The sequence below is a fragment of the Nothobranchius furzeri genome, chromosome 16 (genome assembly GCF_043380555.1).
Source record: "Nothobranchius furzeri strain GRZ-AD chromosome 16, NfurGRZ-RIMD1, whole genome shotgun sequence".
In the NCBI taxonomy this organism is placed as follows: Eukaryota; Metazoa; Chordata; class Actinopteri; order Cyprinodontiformes; family Nothobranchiidae; genus Nothobranchius; species Nothobranchius furzeri.
The window spans coordinates 37,979,351-38,006,148 of record NC_091756.1 but is presented as its reverse complement, the minus strand read 5'-3'; the positions used below and the strand labels follow the sequence as shown (position 1 = coordinate 38,006,148).

At 40.5% G+C, this 26,798-nt stretch overlaps 1 protein-coding gene across 1 annotated transcript in view; it reads left to right on the top strand.

Moving 5' to 3' along the window:
* Positions 1-26,798, top strand: part of atrnl1b (attractin-like 1b) — a 120,123-nt gene that overhangs the window by 66,706 nt on the left and 26,619 nt on the right. Inside the window, exons 21-26 of the mRNA XM_015963142.3 lie at positions 6,521-6,573; positions 7,875-7,969; positions 8,050-8,128; positions 14,637-14,794; positions 18,728-18,789; positions 22,864-22,942. Coding sequence (XP_015818628.3) covers positions 6,521-6,573; positions 7,875-7,969; positions 8,050-8,128; positions 14,637-14,794; positions 18,728-18,789; positions 22,864-22,942 — 526 coding nt within the window. The remainder of the gene's footprint in view (positions 1-6,520; positions 6,574-7,874; positions 7,970-8,049; positions 8,129-14,636; positions 14,795-18,727; positions 18,790-22,863; positions 22,943-26,798) is intronic.

Below are 26,798 nucleotides of genomic sequence, written 5' to 3'. Positions count from 1 at the left end.
CAGTGTTAAACATGTACATGCACAGAGCACTCTGTTCATTTTATGCAACAATTTCATGTATCTTTCAGCTTTTCAGATAATTTTTCATCGTAGAATAAAACAAAAGATCAAAAAAATTTTAGATTGCAAATTTTACCTGTACATAAAAACTTATATATAAAACTATACTTTACATTTATTATAGTGCTGTCAGTGTATAAAAACACTCCACAATAATTAGACATAAGTAGAGAAATAGGATGGAGGACAGCAAGATATCTGTAAATCCTGACGGCATTCTCTGATAATGTGCACACTATCGTCATTTAGACTTCCACAAGCTGCACTGATGAACTAAAAGGGCATTGGTGCAGAATAATAATTGTTGTGAGTAAAAAGACAAAACAAAAAAGAGGCCTGTGCTGTGCTACAGTGATCAGTCATCAGGAAATATTTCTTCCATGGTACTTGTTTAGATTATTTAATTATGGAACGTCTGATGCGGTAGGTAAAAGTAGTAACGAATGTTTACCACAGTCTGCTAGATACTGTTTAGGCTCTGAGCACATTTATCTTGTTGTGTGTATGCTTATACTGTGCACATAAACAGAAAAAGGTTCAAGCTGAGTGTAGATCAAATTAAGATACAGTGAAGGGGGGTCTGCCTGAGGTTTAGATTTGTGCATGGATGCATGCAGGTGTAGATTAAATTAAGATACTCTGTAGAAGAGCTGCATTATACTGATGAGCATGTGGGCAAGTGTACTTAGCCCTCTACAAATGCCAGTCAGTTGGAATACTTGTATGTTTTGGAGCTCATGGCAACATTTGTCCCTCTGTCATTTGCACTATGGTGAAAGAGCACATGACTCAGGTTTTAACAGCAAACAGTGAGGATGGTAAAGACAGCGGCTTTAGTTTTATTTTGTTTTCCATTTCTTTTTAAATTATATGCATTTGAATAAGTCATCTTGAATGAAGCATGAAAGCCAAATAATTTAGATCGTGTCAGTTAATTCTTATACTTCGTACTACACTGGTAAATATTCCTGTGAGTAGTTAATTGTTAATCTGTTGGATCATAGTTATTACCTGCCATCAAAAACTTGAATACACACTGCCTGACCAAGAAATAAGTTGCCACCTGGATTCAACTAAGCAAATAGTTAGGAGCCTCCTATTGGATAATTACTGCATGGATGATTATCTTTCAGCTGTCAACAAGTTATTTAACACCAACTAGTGCAATGAATTGCTCCTCTTTTCTTAAACAAACACATGGAAAGACACATCTGGTGGTCGTGTAAAATATGTTAGCCTGGTTGAGAAGGGTCAGATCGCTGGCCTGCATCAAGCAGAGAAAACATCAAAGGAGATTGCAGAAAAGACTAAAACTGGGTTAAGAACTGCACAACGCATTGTTAAAAACTGGTCTGTTGAGTCTTAATGGGCCTTCTTTGAGAGTGATGGGTGCATCAGGGTAATAAGAGAGGCAGAAGTGATGCACCCATCATGCCTAGCGCCTACTGTTCAAGCATGTGAGGGCAGTACTATGGTCTGGGGTTGCTGCAGTTGGTCAGGTCTAGGTTCAGACCAGGTTATTCCATCTTCGCGGATGACACGGGCATATTCCAAGATGACAATATCAAGATTCAACAGGCTCAAATAGTGAAAGAGTGGTTCAGGGAGCGTGAGACATCATTTTCACACAGAGGAGGCACTTAGAATCAGTGATTCATTCGTATATAACCTCCCACCTTGACTATATCAACACTTTCCTAATCGACACCCCTGTCTTGGCTCTGAATCGCCTTCAGTTTGTCCAGAATGCTGCTACCAGGTTTCTGACAAGCACCAGCCACTGTAGTCATATTACTCCTGTCCTTGCACAGCTTCACTGGCTTCCCATTGCTTTTAGTTTGTTTTAAGGTTTTGATTTTCACATTTAAATTCCTCAATGGCCTGGCACCAATGTATCTTTCTGAACTGCTTGCCCCTTATGTTCCTGGGCGAGCACCAAGGTCCACTGATCTTCGATTGCTCTCCTGCCCCGGATTAGTTATAAAGCACGGGGAAACTCGCATTTATGTGTGCGGCCCCTACTCTTTGGAATGCACTTCCACAGTTGGTTAGACAGGCTCCATCACTTGCCTCTTTCAAATCTCATTTAAAAAGGCATTGTTATGATTTGACCTTTGGCCCTTTGGCCTACGATTTTATGACCATGTTTGTGGTTATATTTATCTGTTGATCTTATTGTTTAATTTATCAGTTTTTAATTTATTGTGTTGCAATGTATTTTATGGGAAGCACTTTAGGTCAGCTCTCCTGCTGTGTGTAAACGTGCTATACAAATAAACTGGTATGGTATTCAATTCAATTCAATTCAAAAATACTTTATTAATCCCAGATGGAAATTGATTTGAAATTGAATTGATTGTATGGTATGGATTGAGTCCAGTCCCCATTGAGATTCTTAGGGAAGTGCTGGAGAAGAAGGTTATTCTAGTTGTCTGAGATTTTGAATGTGGGGTTTCATACACTGTAAGCCATAATCATCACAGTTATAACAAATGAATAGGGATGGGTACCTTTGACATTTGAATCGATCCGGTACTAATTCCCGGTACCTAGGAATCGATACCGGTACTTAACGGTACCAATTTTCAATACTTTTGAGCGTTTATTATTTTAATTCTCTTTTATAATTAAATATATGTTTTTCTCAATATATAACAATATTTGATACATATCACGATAAATAACATTCAACTGTTTGTATTTTAACATCGTCCTTGTAGTTTTATAAGCTGATAATTAAACTGAAGCAAACATCTTTACTGTGAACTAAATTTACTGCGTATCTTCATTCCTTTTGCCATCTTTTTTCATTTGATTTTTCCTACTCGTAAGTTAGAATTTCCGAGGAGAAAGCGAACGCACCATTAGCTGATAACAACGGTGGCAATGGAAGCTAACATATCAAGCTAACGTTATCTTTAACAGTTTATTTAGCTGCTGGAGCAGATTAAAACGATGATGCCTCACACTTAGATCGTTGTCACTGGTTTCATCTTCACCCAATCACCCGTCGCATTTAGTAAAGTGAAGCCAAACTTTAGAGTGCGTTCATGTTCTAGTCGGAAATTCGGAGTTCCGAGGAGAAAGCGAACGCACCATTAGTGAAACGGAAGCTAACATATCAAGCTAACGTTATCTTAAACATTTTATTTACCTACCGGAGCAGATTAAGATGAGGATGTCTCACTTAGATCGTTGTCTGTCGCTGGTTTCATCATAACCCAGTTACCCATCACATTTAATGAAGTGGACCCAAGCTTTAGCGTGCGTTCTTTCTACCATGCTGCTCTGTTTACAACTCGCTCGCAGGGACCGACGACATAACGCTCTTGCGCATGCGCAGCTGTCTTGGCAAGTTCTCGTTATGAAGGACGGGTACCGAAACGAGGCACCGTTTGAAACGACGTGAATCGGTGCTCGGTCGGTACTATGGAATTCAGTCGGTACCTTAAAAAGTACCGAATTTGGTACCCATCACTACAAATGAAGGCTTGAAATATCTGGCTTCCATCATTCAGAGGTCAGCCCCATTCAATATGTCTGCCACAGCCTTGATAGAATCCTCAAACACAAATTATCTATAACTTAGTCAATGTTACGGTTAGTGAGCTAAAATTTGGTGTCCTATAGTAGCATCAAATACTTCAAGCACCAACAAGAGTGACATGTTGGCTTAAAACTTTGGCATTAGAGGTTGAAATCATTTTTGTTAGCGAATGATCTCCTAAACCACTGGACTGACTTTTAATAAAACTCACCAAAGGCAGTAATTGGTCGTAAAACAGCTTTGTCTGTTAAATTGATTTAAGATGGCCAATCCAGCTAACAAACTGAATTCTATCGTTTCTCCAACAAAGATGATTGTAGTTTAAACAGTTGTACAAAAGTGGAGGGCAATATGCAATCCCTCAGAGAATGCTAGGTCTTTTACCCCAGTCTTCATTTAATGTTACACTTTTCTTTTTTGAAATCTGAATTTTCAGGTCTTACTTAGTTTTCACTTCTTTAGTGTTTATCTTTTTGTTTTTTCATACACTCTCCTCAGAAATGACTCACTGTCCAGTGAATCTATACATGAATCTATACGTGAATATAGATTACTCTAAATGTACAGCCTCTTTCCCCCCATACGCCATGCTCATTTGTCTCACATTCAGCCTCCCTCCCAAGCCCCCTGTCCCTTCTAACTCCTCACTGCCTCTGTTGTCACATTCTAAGAAGTTTATCTGTAACATGGAAAAACTGTGAAATGACATGATTGCTAAAATAAATTAGTAATTTTAGAACCAACTTTACATTATTCACTTTGTACAGCTCTAACGCATGTGTGATGCTGCGCAAAGGGTAAATTTTGGAGAGATAGCATCGCAGTTCAGATTAGGTTGTTGACAGTTGAGGGTGTAAAAGATTGAGGGATGAATAAAGGACAGTGCAGTCCAGTGAACATTGCCATATGCTCCTCTTGATTAGAGGGCTTTGGAAATACACAAGCCTAATGAAACACACTAATCATCAAAGCAGTAGATGGCCCCCATGGATATAAATTAATTGTTTGTACTTGGCAGCTTTTCATTGTGAAGTTTGTCTGTTTTGGCCGATTCCACCCTATCACGCTTGCTAAGTGATAACAGTGCTGCTCTGGCAAACTACAGATGTTTTCATTCCTTTGTTTAATAGGTGTCAAATAAAAAGTTGTTTAAGTCTGGTACTTTAGAGATGTCATTTTTGTTCTTGTCAGAGAACATAGTAACTGTTTGCTTGTGTTGTTATCCAAGCTGTTGTTGTAGTGACAGATAGTCCGGCTGCCAGTGCTTGTTGATTCATAACTCAGGAGCTATTTTGGATTCTGGATTTCCTCTTGTAAATAATATCTATTTATTGGTAAATGCCTTATATTAAACTAAACTCAACCTTGTTTTTCTTTCTTCACAAATGGCAGAGATCTGTATGAAGGACTCTATACTGGGTTTAGCAGTTTTTGTACTTAGTTTTTTTAAAATGTGAATTTGCACCTTTTAATGAATGATTTCAGGTTATTTTTACTTTATAGGTGTGGCTTGTTTTAACTTCTCTATAAGAGATGGAGAACTTGGCCCTGTGTAGCATATCATGACAAGCTTCCTGCTACTCAGCATGAGTCCTTTGAGACACCTGATTAGGTTTTCTACATGTTTTCATTGTTTTCTTGAGTTTATTAACTACAAGCTGTGTAGACATGTTGATGTATTGAGATTAGAGGACTGCAATTGTTGAATATTTTAGTAATCAAGCTTCTAACTGAAAGTTTCTCCTTACAAAAGCATTGCTAGAATACAGAACGCTGATCATATCGGCCGTAGCAGCATCACAAAAAATAAAACAATTAGAAAACAAGATGCGCAGTGCACTGCTTCGTGAGCTTGGTTCAGTTCACTGAGCTCCAGCACATTCTCTCCCACCCCTGCTAGCTGCTAATACCACCGTAACACTTATAAAACCAGGGGAAACCCCGGATGTCTACTCACCAAGCAAATAATTCTCAGATCGTCACAACTACTGCTTTTATTCACAGCCATGGATATTTTTTCCTATTAGACATAACGTTTACAGGCATGAGCATCAGTATATGATGTCTGGTTAGCTTGCTCAAAAAGCGGTGGGCTCCGCATTCTGATTGGTTCTTTTCTCATCTAGTCCCGCCTGTTTCATTTGCTTAATGGTTCTTTTTTCTGGTCACCCATCTTTTCTGTTTTCTGATTTTCATTTCTGTCCATTTTTGTTGTCGTCTTATTCGTCAACGGAAATGTCGGTCAATTTAATCTTTATTGGCGTGTATGTTTTTGTTTTGTTTTAGTCAGCAAAAATTAATTTGTCATGAAAAAAACACAAACATATTTAGTCAACAAAATGAAAACTGCATATTAAAAATATAAACTAGCATGAAGCTCATGGTAGACATTATATTGAGTTTAGTTTTTTTCCCTTAGGCAGTAAAGATTGTGCCCCTTCTGGATCCAAAATCCTGTAACCATATCTTTGGTCAGAAGGCATTACACAATAACAACTAGAACACTAAAATAAAGTTTAAAGGTTCTAACACAGTCGCTCAAAATGCATAGATCTCCCTGGATGAGGAGTGAAAGAGCTTTACAAAACTGAACACGATCAGTTTCTTTCATTTGAACTTACTAGGTAGGATGTTGTTATTCTCTGGTCTTAGTTGAAAGGAACCAGCTGGTTCACGTCACTGTGTTGCTTTAACAGAGAAAAGGTTTAGGAACTTCAAATGAACTTTTTCAAGCCATCAGACCGTTTCCTTTTTGTCAGAAGAGTTACGACGAAGCACCAGCAGCAGGAGCTCATGCGTTGACACTTGGCACACACACACACACACACCTGACAAGACACATTTTTGCTTTCAATCTGTTGGCACTCTTAATCACATCTTCATCCCGTCTCCTTTCTGTTTTCTTTTCTGCAGATGTGACTCAGAAAACCGTTACCTTGGCAATCCACTCAGAGGAACCTGCTACTGTGAGTAATTCTCTACTGGACGGCTACGGCTCATATGTGCTTGCACATACACGTGCACGCATCATTGGCTGTTCTTTCTCTCTACTTTTCCTCCTTTCTTTACTTCTACACTTGCACTCTTCCGCTCAGGGCAGATGGCGCATCTTAGCACTTTGGCATCAGGGGTGCTTGTTCGGTGACAGAATGACTTGTCGTGAAAATGTCAAGTGCATCAGAGGGAATGAGTGATTGAGCTAATCAAGGAGACGGAGGAGTAAAATTTCTCCACTTGTCTACTCACTCAATCACACAACTATTCATTAATTCATTTCCAAAGTTGACAAAATGATGAAGTGACTTTTGAAGTAAAAGGGAAATCTGTCAAAGTAGGAGGTGCTTACATAGTGGTGGTACAAGTCTGGCTTGTTCGTCAGAGCGCACTGTACATCCTGTTTGTTCTTGGGGTGTTTATTTGCACATTGGGGTGTCCTTCACAGTACTACTTTGTACATAGTGGTTTGTTATCTGCCTTTCAGCACTCTTCTACTGACATCAGAGCCTTTTGCCAAGGTCTTGTCCCTTTTTGAAATGTCATAGCCTGACAATAGGAATAGCAATCAGGAAGGAGGAGGCAGAAAACTAGACGCCAAAAGCTTGTTTTAACCTCTGGACACGACTGGAACTCCTTGAGCTTTGTTACGCTGCATTGTAAACATGACACTCCCCACAATGAAAAAGGCCACTGAGCTTAAAGCAACACCAAGCACTCAAAGTGAGATTTAGAGCATTCACTCTGTAGGTAATTGATCATTTTGATCATACTGTTTGTCTTCTAGACTTTTGTTGCATGCAGGTAATGCAAGTGCATTACCTGTAAAAGTTATAAAATGGGATTCACAAAATACAAAATCCTACTCTGCAATTTGCTGTTCCTGGATCAAATGGTAGGTTGTCAATCTGATACCAGGGAAGAAAAAAATTTGGTCAATGCTGGAGAATATATACAAACAAGTCAAATTTCTGTCATTACATAGTCTAATTTTCTTGTCAAAGGCTTCTTGAGTCATTTCATTTCAAATAAACAAACATTCATGACAAATTTTGGGTGGTATATAATTTGTCAGTGAAAAATAAACTAATGATATTTTACCAATAGATGTACTTCAGATCTAATCTTGCTAATTGCATTGTGCTTTTGTAGAAAACGCCTACACTAAACAAGTTAGGTCTGATCTAGTTGTCCAAAAAGCAGCAAATGGCATCTCAGCTCATAAAGTCTTATCCTTTTTTATGAAACTGTGTTTTGTGTCTGGTTTTCTTAGATAATCTTCTGATCGACTACCAGTTCACATTTAGCCTCATCCAAGAAGATGATGACCACTACACCGCCATCAACTTTATGGCCTCGCCTGAGCAGGTGAGCTCTTTAAGTCTTCCCAATTAATCACAGATTCATCACCTATTGTCCTGCACTTAACTGGTGTTTTTCTGTTAAAGACAAACAAGAACTTGGACATGTCCATCAACGCATCCAACAACTTCAACCTCAATATTACGTGGTCAGTGGGCTCAACAGGTAAATCATTTGTTTTCCACGTGTTACGAAGTCTTATAATACTTTGTTTATATCAATCAGTTTCCTGTTTATTATTAATATTAGAAGTGATTCATCGGTTCTCTAAAAGCAAGTTTAATTGTATTCAAGGCTGACAGATTACTCATAACGGCAGCATCCCACTGGGCTGCAGCTTTTGGTGAGACGTTGCAAAAAGCATTCTTCAAGGAGTTTTGAAGATGTCTCAAAAGGTTTGCAAAGGTTCTCAATTCACCCATCCAATCCACATGTGTTTTGTAGACTTGGAGATGGTGTTTGACCATGTCTCTTGGGGAGCCCTGTGGGGGGTACTCAGGGAGTACAGGGCAGTTGGCTAATCGATACGGTCTGCTATGTCCCTGAATGATCAGTGCCGGAGCTTGGTTTGTTTGCCAGCAGTAAGTCAGGCTCGTCCCCAGTGAGGGTTGGACTCTGCCAAGTGTGCTCTTTGTCACTGATTCTGTTCATAATGTTTCATGGTGGTGAGGGGATCCGTTTTTGTGGTCTAAGTATTGGGTCTCTGCTTTATGCAGACGATGTGGTCCTTTTGGTTTCATCAGACCGTGATCAACTGTCGCTGGGCTGATTTGCGGCTTACTGTAAAGCAGCTGGAATGAGAATCAGCTCGTCTAAATCCGAGACCATAGTCTTGAGTTGCAAAAGGATAGAATGCCTTCTCTGGGTCAGGGATGATGTTCTGTCCCAGCGGGAGGAGTTTAAGTGTCTTGGGGTCTTGTTCATGAGTGAGGGAAAGATGGAGCAGGAGATCGATAGGCAGATCGGTGCTGCATCTATGGTGATGCTGGCATTGTACCGGTTTGTCCTAGTAAAGAGAGACCTGAGCTCGGAGGCGAAGCTTTTTTTCACTGGTTAATCTACGTTCCAACCCTTGCCTATGGTCACAAGATCACAGATACAAGCGGCCAAAATGAGTTTTCTCTGCAGGGTGTCTAGGCTCTCCCTTAGGGATAGGCAGAGAATCTTGGTCATCCGGGAGGGGCTCAGACTAGATCTTCTGCTCTTCCACATCGAGAGAAGCCAGTTGAGGTGGCTCGAGCATCTAGTTAGGATGCCTTCTGGATGTCTCCCTGATGAGGTTTTCTGGGCAGCTCAACTGGGAGGAGACCTAAAGGAAGACCCATAGCTGGAGGAACTATGTTTCTTGTCTGGCCAGGGAGAGCTTCAGGATTTTCCCAGGTTCCCCATGTTTTGCTGCCTCTTGGCCAGGACTCCCTTGAAAGTTTGGTTTTTGATCTCAGTGGGACTTTCCTGGTTAAACACAGTAAAGAATAAATAAATGAAATGTCCCTTCCTGTCTCCGCCCTCCCCCCTGCTTTTCACACTCACAACTGCTGCAGAAAGCTCCAGTCCTTCTTTATAAACATCACTAGAAAAGGTGAAAATCTCATGGAACATTGAAACTGTGATGAAATTGGGACAAAAAAAATTTGCAACAATATTGCAATTATATCATACGCCATACATGGCTGGCCGGTGCATCTGTGTATATCTAGTAAGTCAAACAAAAACAAAAATTCTGAGCTGATGTTGGCTCATAAATCTGGTAATTTGTCACATTTGACATCAAATTAATTGTTAATTTCACTAAAACATTAATATGAAGGATAAGAGTAACACTAAGATCCCTCTTGTTTATGGGGTCACTGTTGAGTAGCTGCTATAGTTTTCCTGAGGAGAGACACCCAAGGACACTGCAGTCACTAGTCTAGAGCTGCTGTTCATCTCCCTTTTTACTCACGAGTCATCCAACCCTTTCTCTTTCTTCCACAACATTGACATTTTCTGTCCACTGAAACACGCTAGCCTCGCGTGCTCCTCCCCCACCGCCACCTTAACCTTTTCAGAGCGCCGTCATTAATATTTGAAGTCGGGTCCCCTTTCTCCTGCAAATATATTGTGTCTCAGAAGGAATGAAAGCCTCTTCACAATTGACAAGAGCATGAGGCACCTTTAGGTGGGAGGGGAGGGAGAGGGGGTAGAAGGGGGGAGGGAGAGGGGGTAGAAGGGGGGGCGATTTCAATTAAGATAAACGTGCGCACGTAGCCACACTCAAGCTGTCATTTTTGCTGCTTTTGTTTCAGAGCTGTGGGTTGGAATATCAATGCTGAGAAACCAGTGAGATGAAGAAGAATGAGAAAGGACTGGAACATTAGGACAGATGGGAAATTGACAAATTTTTAAGAGTTTTAGACAAAAAAAAAGTCATCTTTTGGTTTTGTGATGATATCAGTAATTGTAACACACAGCTAGATGACACGTTTCAATGACACAAACATGTCCAGACAAGTATTCATGATGAATGTTAGTTTTTTATAAGAGTTTTGATACATTCCTGCAGTTTTTCCTGTTTATATTTAATGTTCAATTCTCGTCGTTGTTGTTGTCCTCATCATCTTTCTCCGCTTATCCGGGTCCGGGTCGCGGGGGCAGCATCCCAACTAGGGAGCTCCAGACCGTCCTCTCCCCGGCCACCTCCACCAGCTCCTCCGGCAGGACCCCAAGACGTTCCCGGACCAGATTGGAAATGTAACCTCTCCAACGTGTCCTGGGTCGACCCCGGGGGCCTCCTGCCGGCAGGACATGCCTGAAACACCTCCCCAGGGAGGCGTCCAGGAGGCAACCTGACCAGATGCTCAAACCACCTCAACTGACTCCTTTCGATCCGGAGGAGCAGCGGTTCTACTCCGAGTCCCTCCCGAATGTCCGAGCTCCTCACCCTATCTCTAAGGCTGAGCCCGGCCACCCTACGGAGGAAACTCATTTTGGCCGCTTGTATCCACAATCTCGTTCTTTCGGTCATTACGCAAAGCTCATGACCATAGGTGAGGATTGGGAATAGATCGACCGGTAAATCGAGAGCCTGGCTTTCTGGCTCAGCTCCCTCTTCACCACGACAGATCGGCTCAGCGTCCACATCACTGCAGATGCTGAACCAATCCGCCTGTCGATCTCCCGATCTCTCCTACCCTCACTTGTGAACAAGACCTCAAGATACTTAAACTCCTCCACTTGAGGTAGGACCTCTCCCCCGACCTAGAGTTGTCAAGCCACCCTTTTCCGATCGAGAACCATGGTCTCATATTTGTAGGTGCTGATCCTCATCCCAGCCGCTTCACACTCGGCCACAAACCTACCCAGCAAGAGCTGAAGGTCAGAGTTGGATGAAGCTAGGAGGACCTCATCATCCGCAAAAAGAAGACGAGATTTTCCTGCCACCAAACTCGACACACTCCACACCACGGCTGCGCCTAGAAATTCTGTCCATATCTGTCCAAATTTCTGTCCATTGGGGCAGCAGTAGCTCAGGTGGTAGAGCGGGTTGCCTCATGATCGGAGGGTCATGGGTGCGATTCCAGCTCCCGCCAGGGGTATCCTGCTGTTGTGTCCTTGGGCAAGACACTTCACCCAACTTGCCTGTGTTAGTGGTGGTCAGAGGGGCCGACAGCGCCAAATGGCAGCCTCACCTCTGTCAGACCTCCCCAGGGCGGCTGTGGCTACAAGTAGCTTACCTTCACTAGCAGTGTGTGAATGTGAGAGTGTGTGAAAGCATCTTTGGGTGTCTAGAAAAGCGCCATATAAGTTCAATGCATTATTATTATTATTATTATTATTATTATTATTATTATTATTATTATTATAAAGGTAATGAACAGAATCGGTGACAAAGGGCAGACCTGGCGGAGTCCAACCCTCACCAGGAACAGGTCCGACATACTACCGGCTATGCAGACAAAACTCATACTCCTCTGGTAAAGGGACTGAATGGCCCTTAACAGAAAACCACCCACCCCATAATCCTGGAGCGTCCCCCACAGGGTGCCCCTGGGGACACGGTCATAAGCCTTCTCCAAATCAACAAAACACATGTGGATTGGTTGGGCAAACTCCCATGCCCCCTCCATCACCCTTCCAAGGGTATAGAGCTGGTCCACAGTTCCACGGCCAGGACGAAAACCACATTGCTCCTTCTCAGTCTGAGATTCAACTATCGATCAGACCCTCCTCTCTAGTACCTTGGAGTAGACCTTTCCAGGGAGGCTGAGGAGTATGATCCCCCTATAGTTGGAACACACCCTCAGGTCAACCCTCTTAAAATGGGGACCACCACCCCGGTCTGCCACTCCATAGGAACTGCCCCCGATGACCATGCAATGTTGCAGAGACATGTCAACCATGACAGCCTTACAACATCCATAGCCTTGAGATACCCAGGATGAATCTCTTCCGCCCCCGGGGCTCCGCCGCTGTATAGTTGTTTGACTACCTCAGCAACTTCTGCCCCCGAGATTGGACAGTCCATCCCCAGGTCTCCTGGCTCTGGTTCCTCCTCGAAATGCGCGTAGGTGGGATTGAGGAGCTCCTCAATGTATTGCTTCCACCGTCCGACTATAGCCCCAGTTGACGTCAGCAGTTCCCCATCCCAACTGTAAACAGTGTGAGCGAGTTGCTGCCTTCCTCTCCTGAGGCGCCGGACAGTTTGCCAGAACCTCTTTGGAGCCGATCGATAGTCTTTCTCCATGGCCTCACCAAACTCCTCCCACGCCCGAGATTTTGCCTTGGCAGCTGCCACTGCTGCACCCCACTTGGCTATCCGGTACCTGCCTGCTGCCTCCGGAGACCCATAGACCAGCCCCATCCTGTAGGCCTCCTTCTTCAGCCTAATGGCTCTCCGAACCTCTGGTGTCCACCAGCGGGTACGGGGGTTGCCACTATGACTGGCACCGGCCACCTTGCGACCACAGCTAGCAACAGCCGCCTCAACAATCGCAGAGTGGAACAAGGCCCACTTGGAGTCAATGTCCCGCACTGCTCTTGGGACGCGGTCAAAGCTGAGGTGGGAGTTGAAGACCGTCTTGACAGATTCTTCTGCCAGGCATTCCCAGCAGACCCTCACTATGCGTTTGGGTCTGCCAGGTCTACGCGGCATCTTCCCCTGCCATCTGATCCAACTCACCACCAGTTGGTGATCAGTTGACAGCTCCTCTCCTCTCTTCACTCAGGTATCCAAAACATATGGCCGCAGGTCAGATGATATGACTATAAAATGTATCATCGACCTGCGACCTAGGCTACCTGGTACCAAGTGTACTGATGGGCATCCTTATGTTCGAACATGGTGTTCGTTATGGCCAAACTGCGACTTGCACAGAAGTCCAATAACAAAACACCACTCAAGTTCAGATCAGGTGGGCCGTTCCTCCCAATCACACCCCTCCAGGTCAAGCTATCATTGCCCACGTGAACATTGAAGTCCCCCAGCAGGACAATGGAGTCACCTGATGGAGCACTATCTAGCACTCATCCCAGGGACTCCAAAATGGGTGGGTACTCTGAACTGATACTTGGCCCATAAGCACAAACAACAGTCAGGACCCGTTCCTCGACCCGAAGGCGCAGGGAAGCTACCCTCTTGTCCCCTGGGGTAAACCCCAACACACAGGTAGAGAGTCTTGGGGCTAACAAAAAGCCAACCCCAGCCCTCCGCCTCTCACCTGGAGCAACTCCAGCAAAGGAGAGTGTCCAACCCCTCTCAAGGACTTGGGTTCCAAAACCAATGCTATGTGTCGAGGTGAGTCCAGCTATATCTAGCCAGTACCGCTCAACCTCTGCCACAAGCTCCTGCTCCTTCCCCGCCAGTCAGGTGACTTTCCATGTCCCAAAAACCAGTTTCCTTGTCCGAGGATCAGACCGCCAAGGCTCCCGCCTTGGTCTGCCACCCGATCCACACTGCACCGGACCCTTCATGTTCCTCCTGCAGGTGGTGGGTCCACAGTTGAATGAGCCCATTTATCCGGTTCGGGCTGGGCCCGGCCGGGCCCCATGGGCGAAACCCCGGCCACCAGTCGCTCGCTCACGGGCCCCAACCCCAGGCCTGGCTCCAAGGTGGGACCCCGGTAACCCTCTGGGCTGGGTACTCCGACTCTTTGAATTTACATCCATGAAAGATCTTCTGAACCATTCTTTGTCTCACCCTTCACCTAAGACCAATTTGTCATGGGAGACCCTACCAGGGGCACGAAGTGCCCCAGACAACATAGCTCCTAGGATCATTAGGGCACTCAAACTCCTCCACCACGATAAGGTGATGGTTCAAGGAGGAGAATGACTGACGTCAGCATCTTGTTTTTTCAGTTCTAACATATGAATCACAAGTGAGGTTGTTTGTAATTCAAAATTAAAAGATGGTTGTGTGGTCAGTCTTTCCCCTCTGAATCAAATTTAAACAGGCATGTTTAATTCCACAAAAAAGCTGCACACATTATTTTGTTCTGTCCACATAACAGAAGTTAAATGCAGTGAAGAAATAATAATTGCCTGTGAGTGGTTTCCTGTTGTTCAAAATGGCTAAATAAACCCATTAATGCATGCATAATAATATGTTGTAGCTAAAGCAGCTTCATTTCAGTGTGTGTAAGCTGTCTGAAAGCTAAAAGGCATTGTGCTTAAAATGAACTCTTTATCCCAACAGCTGGAACCATCTCTGGAGAGGAAGTGCCCATTGTGTCCAAAACAAACATCAAGGAATACAGAGACAGTTTCTCCTGTGAAAAGTTCACCTTTAGAAGCAACCCTAATATTACTTTCTACGTGTATGTCAGTAACTTCTCATGGCCAATCAAAATCCAGGTAAGGACTGTGACTCATCGAATCAGAAATAGAAGGGTTTTATTGTCACATGTGTGAGCAGGTTCACATTAGGTAAATGCTGCGGTACTTGGTGTAAGAATAAGAAATAAGCTCAATAAAATAATCTTATAGAGCAGCAATAATTAGAAAACCAAAGAATACATACAAGGCAGTTTGCTGATCAGAGCGGAACATTCAGGTGCAAACACAACACAGGGTGAAGTGACTGAAACAAAGTGACTTGAGTGGGCAGTTCTAGGATTGTCACTCATGAGTCCAACTGCAGAGGGGAAGAAACTGTTCTTGTGGCGAGTGTTCTGGTTCAAATGGATCTGAGCCTCCTGCCAGATGGGAGCAAGTCGAAAAGACTACAGGGTGACACGGGTTAGCTGTGATTTGACCTGCATGCCCCAATGTCCTGGAGGTGTACAGGTCCTGTATGGAGGGGAGTTTCTAGCCATTGACCTCCTTAGCAAAGCACACAACACGAGACTCACTTTTATGATGCCATTAAACATATCTGACCCTCTGACAATATCCCCATTTGTTTTAGAGAAATTTGGGTTTTCAGGGAAATACCTTTAAGAATGACGTAATATGAAACATAGAATGTGATTAGTAAAATCTAAACTTCTCAGATTTAAAGTTGAGGAGAAATTGGCATCAGGTGTTTGTAATGAGTATATTAACAGTTGTGAAATAGCAATGATGGTGTTGAGTAGTGTATACAGAATTACACAGTCATTTTTAAGAGTCTGGACCACTAACATACGCGAGGAAAGATTCCTCACAACTGCTGCTCATTTAGCCCTTCACAGGAATTACATAATAACAATCCCAGAGCAAAACTTGGGATAATCTGAAAAAGTCAAGTAGCAGCCAGTGAAATGTTATCCTGTAATAATGGCTGAAAAATACATTTATTTATCTGAAATAAATAAAAATATTTAAAGCATATGTATGTAACATAAAGACTAAATTATGACACTTTTGTTGAAAAATAAGACGACAACAAAAATGGACAGAAATTAAAATCCAATCAGAAAATGGAAAAGATGGGATTCCGGAGGAGAAAAAAAACACTCAGCAAATGGATGAGGTGGGACCAAGGGCGCCCCCAAGGGGTGGTCAGGGGTGGTCATGGCCACCCCTAGGAAATTGCTGGCTCCTCCCAGGAAAAAGCAGTGTTAACAAATCATATTAATGTTCAATCAAACCATATATTGATCTTGTTTATTCAAGACATACGTAATTGTAAAACAAAATAAAAATGTTACAATTAATGAGTAAAGAAATAATGGGAATTAAAAAAATACATATGTTTCTGCTGCTCACCATTTTAAAGAAAGTTTTTATTGCCATAGTTTTTTTATTTTTTTGCAAACACAGCCACAGGGGAATTAACCCCCAAAATATACATTTTTAAATAAAATTTTGGATAACATTTTAAATAACTGACATGCATTTTTCTAAAATGTTTGTGTTTGTAAAATTAAAGTTAAATGTTTTGGATACGTACTGTTATTTTAATAAAAACAAATAAAGGCACAATGCAGTACATCGCCACAGACTAAATTCAACCAAAGTTACTGTACCACAAGGACCAATTTGGTGTGCCACCCCAAAAATTTCTTTGGCCCCATCTGGCCACCCCTATCAACATTTTCTGGATGCACCCCTGGGTGGGACTAGACGAGAAAAGAACAAATCAAGAGAAGTCCTATTGAAGCTTTGGGAAAACAATTCAAAATTTTTACCTCAGCCTGCTTATTCATAATATTTATGAGAGGAATAAACTAAAACTCACTGTTATCTGTTTTAACAACAGTAACTGTTCGAACTCCTGCTACTAGAAATGGCTCACAAAACACTTATTGATATAAACCACAGTGCATCCCGCTATTCAGTCCACAAATGTGTTAATTAGTTTTATGGAAAAGTTGTAATTATTTGACGAATGGTGACTTTTGCTGAAACACCAACAGCAACCTTCCTAACACTAAACATGTTTGTTTAAGCTTAAAACCATAAGGCGTCACATAGAAATACTATACAGTAAGATAACAAGAGTGACTCCTAATAATAGAATCCAAAATCCATTTTGCTAATCAACCCACCCCAAATATTGATTTTTATTTTCCGCCCCATCATTTCAGATGGTAGATGAGTGGACCTTCTTGGAGTGATACCATCTGTGGGGTTGGTCCATCTGTGGAGGTGGTGCTGTAATAGCTTTCTATTAAATTTTCCAGCCAACAGTCACTTACTTATTGTGGACCTAGTCTGAGCTGTGAAAGCAAAAAGCTTCTATAACAGGGTGCTGTCTCTTTCCTTGTTGGACCTCATGATGCTGAAAGTGTTTGAGATAAGGCTGTATTTTAAATGCCTTCATACAACTCCATTTTAAGGAAAATCTGAGCATTTGGAAGTAAACTAAAGGCTATTAAAGGTGAAATCATTCAGTGACATTATCGTTTGTGTGATTGAAATCCAAGTGATTGCTCTGTTCAAAAGCAACAATTTTCTAATAGAAGAAAGCTTAAAAGTGGTGTGATTGATGGGCAGAGATCTAGTGAAATTAAATGTGCCTTACACATATTGCTTTGAGATTAAAGGCAGGTTTAGTAGGAACAAAATAGAAGTGTCCCATTTATTATAAAAAGCCTGCTAATCATCGGTACTTTTCATGTTAGCCGTGTCAGTGAGCATCACATTTCAGATCAAGGATTCTCATTTTCTCCTTGATAAGGTTGAAAAAAGTCAAAGGTGGTTGAAGTTTGTGAGGGTAATGGAGTTGCCAAAGGAGGATGTCAACTCATCTAAAACATGCACATTATTATCTCTGAAATAGTTACAATCTCAAATATTTAGTCATCTCTAGCTTGTCAATAGCTGATAATGAAGCGATAGATGAACTGTGCCAGAATTATTTGCCTGCAAATGGTTATAATAATGAATCATTGCATTCATTCTCTTTAAACAACCAGCGATCATCTGTATTTTTTCTTTTTTGAATATTTCAAACCATTAAGTGAATCTACTTTTGAAATTTGCATAAATGTGATGCAAACAACCCACCTTCAATAGCACAAATTGTGCTTTTTTCATCTGAACCTACATGCTGCTGTTCAGAGGCTCCATACAGCTGCAGATGACATTGTGTTTGTGTGTCTAAATGCTTTCCGGGCAGAAGTGGTTCAAAACATCTGTAGCAGATAATGACTTGTCACGGTGATGTGGCTGATCATATATGATTTTGCTGCCAGGGCTGTGTGTAATCTCCATCTTTTAATGAAGATGAAACATACTTCTGACTTATTATTCACAGGCTTCTTCTCCTATGAGGCACGGAGATGGAAATAACCAACTACGATTATTCTCAAACTTGAACCTCAAATTTTTTTAAAGCTTCATTATTTCTTGGTAAACTGCTGAAATAATTTATCAGTCCAGATCAAGCCAGTTCAATAGTTTCTACGGGCAACCCCCATTCCTTCACTTCTCATCCATCTAATGGATTCAATAAAGGCTGTTGTCTCCTGCCACAAACTCTTACCTTATTCCCGTCTCATTCTACTAAAATCAAACTGAGTGTTTATTTTACCGACAGTTTTAGTAGCAGGGCCTCCAGTGAGTCAGTGACCTTTACCAAGCCAGTTTTGCTCAGAGTGCTCACTTGACCTGTGGACGCCACGTCATATTAACCTCCACACAATGTCACAAATCAACCAGGAGAGCTCAGTCAGAATTCACAGGCTGTTCTCAGCAAATTCAGTGGCTGTTTGTGATGTAGAACTACTGTAAACATGATTTGACTTGTGCCCGTGATAGCTGCATTGAACTTTAGTCACATTTACAGATTTTGTTATTGATTATAAAGACTTTAAATTATGTGTCTCTGAGTTATAATAACTTCTTATTATTCTCACATAGATTGCCTTCTCCCAACACAGCAGTATCATGGACCTGGTCCAGTTCTTTGTGACATTTTTCAGGTAAGTATGTCGGGAAAGCTTTAATTGACCTATTTGTGTGTGTGTTATGGTAGGAAAATGTTGAACAGGAAAACATGTACAAACATAAATTAGAATAAAATATACAAGCCAGAAACAAATTGCATCACATTGATATTCTTTAAAGTCACTATTTAAATGGGAAGATATTAAAAGTTATCCTATGTTCATTTGAAAATAATTTATAGTTGGGGTTAAGGATGTTTGTGCTCCTGCAAAGTAAATCAGTCCATGGTACTTTGCTGTCCTTTCAAAATGAAACTACATTCTCATACCATATTTTTATTTAATTCTTTGAACATTTTAAAATATCTCCCCCTTCATTGCCTACCCAAATATTCTAGTGATTAATTTCTTCTGAGATTGAATTCTCTCAATGGACACTGATGATGACGACCCCACAACCTTTTAATAACACAGAAAGTTTGGCCCTGGAACTAAAACCAAGAGTAATTACAGTCCCTGTGCATCGTTTGCTTTGAAATTTGAGTTCAGATTTGTACAAATCTTTTGTCATCTGGTAAATTGTTTATCTTCTGTCCATCTACCTTCTTGACAGCTGCTCTTATTTTGAGATCAATTATGTCAACATGTTTGATAAATAAATGCATCTTCTGAAAGACTAATTGTATATTTTATGGTTTTGCTTCTGAAAAGGATAAAAAAAACTATTTTCAACAGCCTCTCTCTGAGAAACAGCCTATCCATCATTCATATTATTTTAGATGTGTACTTTTGTATTAGTAATTCCTTACCCAGTTAGTGTTTTATTATTATTGTGTTTTGCAAAATTTTCTGGCTTGTGTTAATACAACACTGGTCTATCTCTTGAAAACTAGTGCCCTTTATGCTGATTCATTGATAATGGTACAGTGACATGCTTTTAGCACCCCCCTAGAGTCCGTTAGTAAAAACCAAAGTCAAACGGATCTCCTCGCTGTACGTTTGTCTTTTTAACACCTTAATCTAACAGCTGAAACGTCTCCCAGTTTTCATTATTGTCCACAGAAGTGATCCATCGCTAAATTAAACGAATCAGCTGTGTTCATGATCTAAAACATGCAGGAAATGTGCTGGAAGCATACTGCAGCACCAGGTATGTCAGCTCCACTTTAGTGGCTAATAACCAACAACATTTAGAGTTTACTTATTGAAAACCTAAACCCCAGGACTACTTTTTTAGGAATTACAAAAAGTCAGGTTTTTGTAGAGAAATGAACTGTGATGCCAGTGACTGATTTTCACTACTTATACAATGAATCTATAACTGCTATTATAGAACTACATGAGTCATGAAACCTTTTCAACCACCTCTTTGTTCTTTACTATTGTCTCTCAGGACTTATTGAGTTGTTTGGGTCTGTTTGCATGTTTTTTTCTCAAAAGCATGTAAAGGCTTTTTGTCTCTTCAAGCCAGTTATTTTCTTTTTCCAAGTGGCAAATTAACTGCTGGTAGCAATTTAAGTAGGTGCATATTTCCCTACAAGTGCCATCTGAAGAGAATCAAGATATGAGGGCTCTTAATAATTTTTCTTCCTTACTGCTGCAATGGAGGCTCTCCATCATTTAAGTGTTTTAAAGGACTCAATTGGGCTGCTTATAAAGTACATTAAAGCCTGAGTACATAAAGAACTGCTTATGAGTTCTAAATGTAAATTTTTTAATTTCATATTAATGTGTTGGAGAGTCTACATCAAGAATCTCCAAATTATGTCATACCTGTGCTGTTCTCAGCAGCTGTGATGCCTGAAAGCCAAGTGATGGGAACGCCGCCAGTCCGGTTTCTCTGTATGTGTTCGTTTACCTTTAGACAGGAGTTTACATGCAGTCATGACAAAGAGCATGGACAGGCGCTGCCCAAGGCTCCTGTCCATCATTGACCATTCAACAAAAGGTTTCCAGTAAAGCTGTCACACAATCAGTTCCCATCTGCCTCCAAATGATCACGTTACACTTTGAGTAGTCCAAATCCAGGATCCTTTGAGTAAACGATGAGAAAGACTGGACTTAAAAAAAACATTCCATGCAAAAAGCAGATATCATCTTTTATCCAGGAAACTCTGGTTTCAGCTAAACATTGTTTTGCTGAATTAGCTTTGAACTACCATCCAGAGTTGCAGCTATTTTCTTGTTGCCACATTTAATAAATTCTTTGAGTTGTTTTTCCTGTTGGTTGAACGGTCATCATGTATGTTATTTAACCTTTTGTCTGCTTCTTTAGTGTCCAGTTCTTAGTGGCCCATAAACTCAAGAAAACAAGGCCTAAATGCACTAATGAGCTGTTTGTGTGGGTGTGTGGAGATTTGAGGAAAGTTGAACCTGCAGGAAACATAATCAGCCTGATGACAAAATGTCACATCACCCCACAGGGTGTTTAGACCTCCTGAAACGAGAGGATAGAGAGTAAAGAGAAGTTATTATCCTTTCCTGAGCTTATAGAAACAAAGATAAACCTTTTTATTAGATTTTTTATTGAAGGCACATTCATGCAATGCTTATCTTCCTGTTTGTGTTCCTAAAGATATGGTTGAACCAGACTAAATTCCTGAAGATCTCACGAGAGGTTATGAATTGATGTGTTATTTACCATTGAGCTTTTTTGAAAAACATCTTCTTGGTTGTGTTTGTATCTGTTAAACAGTCTAAAAATCCTGAAGGCAGCAAGTATGGATAGATATTGATTTTTTTACTTGGTGTAACTCAAGTGCTGCGGTTACAGAAACAGCAGTAGAAAAGAACCTGGTGTTGTCAGTATTCTTACCTGTCTTTTGTTCTGTAGTTGCAACATACCAAAGGACTCAGTAAAATGTATTTCTGTGGGAACAGCCCAAAACATATATTTCATATTAAATTTGTTAAATGCAGGATATTTTCCTCCCTTCTGCCTCCGCCCTGCTTGCTGATTCTTTCCGCTATCAGCTTGTTCAAACATCTAATCAAATACATCTAGAGAACAAATGCTTGTCTAAAGTTTACATATCAAACAAACCGGCCCGTGATATTGGAGATGGCTGTGTGTCTCCTGTGAAATGAACTGATTATACCAGTCCGACCATCACAGAAGTGGGGCACGTCCCTGAAGACAAGGGGCTGCTGCTCACATTGCAGCGAGTGTTTTTACTAGGATTGTCTTTGTCCTGTTTCCTGGGTGTATACACCAGCCCCTTGTTCTCAGTTAATTCAGTAGAAAGTGGAATAATACAATATATCTTTATCTGTAGTGTACAACCGAATAACGATACTTTATTGAATAACATGTGTTTAATTAAGACTACATGGACAGTAATGTTTGAGCTTTTAGTTTAATTCATAAGAACACCTGCAAAGAAAGTAGATGTAAAATTATTACAAGCAACAACAGAAGATCTTATTTTCTAAATGTTCTTCGTTACAACTCAAACCAAAGCTGGCTCTTAAAAAGTGCAGACTGTCTCTTTAGCACATAATCATCTTTACATTTATGTCTAAGGGATAATGAAGTGGGAGATCTCGATCAGTCTTATTTTTCTATATCGGTCATGCTTGCATCTCGCTGAATTTCCCTTGACTAATGATTGTACTTTTGGGTTGTTAATCGAGGTAATCGGCCAAACTATTCAGTCTGCTGAGACATTATTGCTCAACCTTCTCATCATCTTTCCTGGTTTGTATTTTTAGAGTTAGTTAGAAATGTAGAATATTTAGATCTCTTTTTGTTTTTGCATAGTTACACATTTAACCACACCACACATCCATGGATTTTGTTAATCAGCTTCACTTTCTAAAAAATAAAATATAAACAGAATTGACTCAGTTTGTTGGATAATTTGTTGTCTGTAAAAATCATTTTGATGCATTTAAATCCATTTTCCATTAGGTTGTGTAATTATTTTCACAAGGTAATTTTAGAGAGTTAGCAAAAGAAAACTTTACAAAAGAAATCCTTCAAGATGAAACAGCAAAGTGATTGAATTTGAGTACATGATTGTTCTTAGTAATAGCTTCTCTCAGTAAGTCTCAGTAAGTATGAACGCTTTTTAGTTGATCACCTTGTATATTGTCTCTCTTTGGCCACAGTTGCTTTCTGTCTCTACTCCTGGTGGCAGCAGTGGTGTGGAAGATCAAGCAGACCTGCTGGGCTTCGCGTCGCAGAGAAGTAAGTTCATGAGCTGTGCTCCATTAGCATGAGATCACTGATCAGATTCTCCTCATGTGTGATCAAGTTTCAGCGGACTGCACATCTTCTGCAGTTGTGTGGTTTCATCTATAAGCACTCTTAAAGATCCTGCTACACAGAGAAGTTGAGCACATATTTTACTTAAAGAGTCCATAACATCTGGAAAAGGCCATGTAAGTTGAGTTGTGGCTGTGTGAAGAATAGGGATGTAAGAAAATATCGATGCACTGAAATATCTCAATATGTCATATTAGGAATTTTAATCAATATTTAAGACTAGTGCATTGATTTTTTTATTTAGCATTTACATACATTTACTCTGTCTTTTGTGTAGCGCAATTCAAACTCTGACTGCTAGGTGGCAGCAGATTTTACTGCCTTCATTTTGACGCAACAGTGAGATCTTGTGATAACACTTGACGTGTCCTGGAAGCATCTGGCCAAAGTTTTCCAATTAAATGTAGTCTAAAAATGTGCAAATATCATTTATCTTTCAGTATCACAGTGCATCATATCATCTCTGCTGTATTGTGGCATATAGCATATCACCAAATTCTTACCAATACACAATCCTAGCACATCAAAAGTTCCCGTCTTGTTTTAGGTAAGGCAGCTTTATTTATGTAGCACATTTCATAAACAGAGGCAGTTCAATGTGCTTTCCATTAGGAAGACTATCTTGAACATTAAAATGATAGTGACAGAAAATACAATATAAAAATGAAAAAGAAACAACGTTAAAGGGTGAGCAAATACAGTGCAGATTGTGCTGCATAAGAAACAGTCATGCAAAGGCTTAATTCAGCAAAAAGATTTCAAAGCCTCAAACGAGAGGAGCTCTCAACAAGTGTACACATACAACAGTTCACTTCATCTAAAGGTAGAGTAAAGTCAAGCTGACATGAAACGCAAAAGAAACAACCATTAGTTACAAAAAGGTTTCACTTAGGTTCGTTGTTCTTTTTTGTGCAAGAGCAAAATAAAGGGCTTCCTGCTGTACAGTCACAATCCAAAGCTGTCAATATTTTTGGCATTTTTGCTGTTCTTTTACTCAGTTTGGCAGCTATGACAAGTAGACAACCGTGCGATGGAACATGTTATTGTGTGACTATATGAGTAAAGGCTTTTCAAACTCCAAACATTTTAGCAAAACAGGATAGAATGGTTCTTATAGCGCTAAGTTCACAAGATTTTCGCTAAGTTTTCTTTACAAAACTCCCCCAAACAGCTGTTCTGTTGGAGGCAGGAGGACAGTCTGCACTTAGCGGGGGAAGACGGTTTGCTGCTAAATAATATAGCTAATCGTAGGAGAACCCTTCTAGCCATTCACAGGGGAGAAGGGTGGTATCTTCCTTGGATTCCAAATGATGTGTCCAGGAGTCATCTTGACCAAATGCCCGAGCCACCTCAACTGGCTCCTCTTGATGTGGAAGAGCAGTGAACTTCTCACCCTATCTCTAAGGGAGAGCCCAGACACCCTGCGGAGAAAACAAATTTTGGCCGCTTGTATCTGCGATCTTCTTTTGGTCACTCCCCAAAGCTTGTGACCATAGGTGAGAGTTGGAACGTAGATCGACCGGTAAATCCAGAGCTTTTCCTTCCGGCTCAGCTCTCTCTTCACCACGACAGATCGGTACAACGCCCGCATCACTGCAGATGCAGCACCACTCCACCCATCGATCTTGCGCTCCATCTTTCCCTCACTCGTGAACAAGAACCAGAGATACTTAAACTCCTCCACTTGAGGCAGGACTTCATCCCTCACCTGGAGAAGGCATTCTACCCTTTTCCAGTTCAAGAACATGGTCTCGGATTTAGAGCAGCTGATTCTCATTTTTAATTAACATTAGAAACAATAGGATTTTTCTAAATATTCATGTGTTCACCTGGGCACTTGTTTAGCTTTAACATATTCACCTCAGCACTCTTGATTAAGCTGTGATAATTGTACCACATTAATATTTCCTTTGTAGTTTGCATTTTGCTTATATAACAGAGCATGTTCAATGATCATTAGAGAAAAATGATCTTCTGTAACAGTCACCAGAATATGTTTCCTCTGTACAACAAACAAAATGAGTTCTTTCCTGGGGTTTTTGCCAGAGTAAACAAAAGTAAAACATGGACCAGAGAAAGGAATACTATCTTCTCCATTAGGAAATAATCTTTGTTCTTTTGTTTAAAAAACTGAAGTCACCCTTTACATTCTATTCAATGGGGAACTACAAAGGAATAAATCAGAAAAAATACTTCTTGTCCACAGAGTAAATAACCCTAATTTTTTTCCAAATTGATAAGTGTGTGTGTGTGTGTGTGTGTGTGTGTGTGTGTGCGTGCGTGCGTGTGTGTGTGTGTGTGTGGCTGAGGTTTTTCGAATAAAATTGCTACATGTACATCTATAACTATAAGTCAACCCAATTAAAAACAACATACTAAAGAAAACAGAGTTTTGGTTCAATGGCTTTAGTTCTTTCCTCAACATAAGATTATTCTAAATACTGTAGCATGAAAGGTGAAATGCATTTCCTCAAGAACACAGTAAAGCCAAAGTTATATGATTTGGCCACTACAATGAAAATGCTTGTATGACTAAACAATAAAATAGTTTATTTTTCAAATGCAAATCAGTTATGATAGCAGATATTAATTTGGTTGCAATAGAAAATGATAATTTAAATGAGGTGAGGGTTTAAGTTTAGTAGATTAGTAGAAAGAGGATTGAAAAGTCGAATGTGAATAAAAAGGGAGAAGGGATTTTAGTCGTTAATATTCAGTGTTGGAAATGAAAGATGAGGTCACAAAAGGATGAGGATGAAAAGCAGTGGAAGATGAGATGATTGGCAGTGGAAATCATAAAAAGTGGGTCAGAAAAATACTGTGTAAAAATGGAGGAAGAGAGCAGGTGTATGCAAATTCACCACTAGATCATTTGTGGTTCCTGGAGCCTCCCTAATTTCCATCACTTCACACAAAATCTCATATTCTCCAGAGTTCTGTTACTCAACACCGGGAAGATTCATTTGGGTCCTCCTCATGACCTATAGTCTGTTAATAAAGCATGCTCAAATCATTTTTACTCCCTGAATGACATTGATAATTCAAGGTGCATATTTTAAATCCTCTAATTGATAAATGAAAGTTAACTAGGACTATTACTGATGGGACATTGAGTCATACCTACCAAAAAATTTACATCAACACAAATTGATGCAACAGATGTCTTGCATAATTTGAATTCTGCTCACTACTTGTTAAAATCAACTAGTGCAGTACCATTGATTGTTTACCAAACTGATTGTAACCAGTGATGGGAATAGCAGCGTTACATCTAAGTGCATCACGGCCAGCGAGAAACGAGGAAGACATGACCGCAACACTCCCCATAAAATAGGGCTGCTTGATTGTGGCAAAAAATGATAATCACGATAATTTTTACAGAAATTGAGCTCTCGATTATTTAAGATGATTTTTCATTAATGTTGATTTTATTTATTTATCTTATGGTAATAAAATTGCACATACACAATCTGAGGGGGAAAAAATTAAAAATAGACAGAAACAAGATGATCACAAATACAGCTCCTGATTCCTAGTATAAAAGAGCCTAAACACTTGCTCATAGTTTATGACCCGAACGGTTTAGGCTGAGGTTAAATTTATTCAAGCCTACCCAGTACATACCCAATTTGATAAAAAAAATATTTTGCAAATACTGACAGCAAGAGTTATACAGTGCATTTATATTAGAAAATAAATAGAAACATATAAACGTCTACCCTGGCCTGCCAGCCTCACCCTCTATTTAATTCTGCACAGAGAAAGAATCTGGTAACTC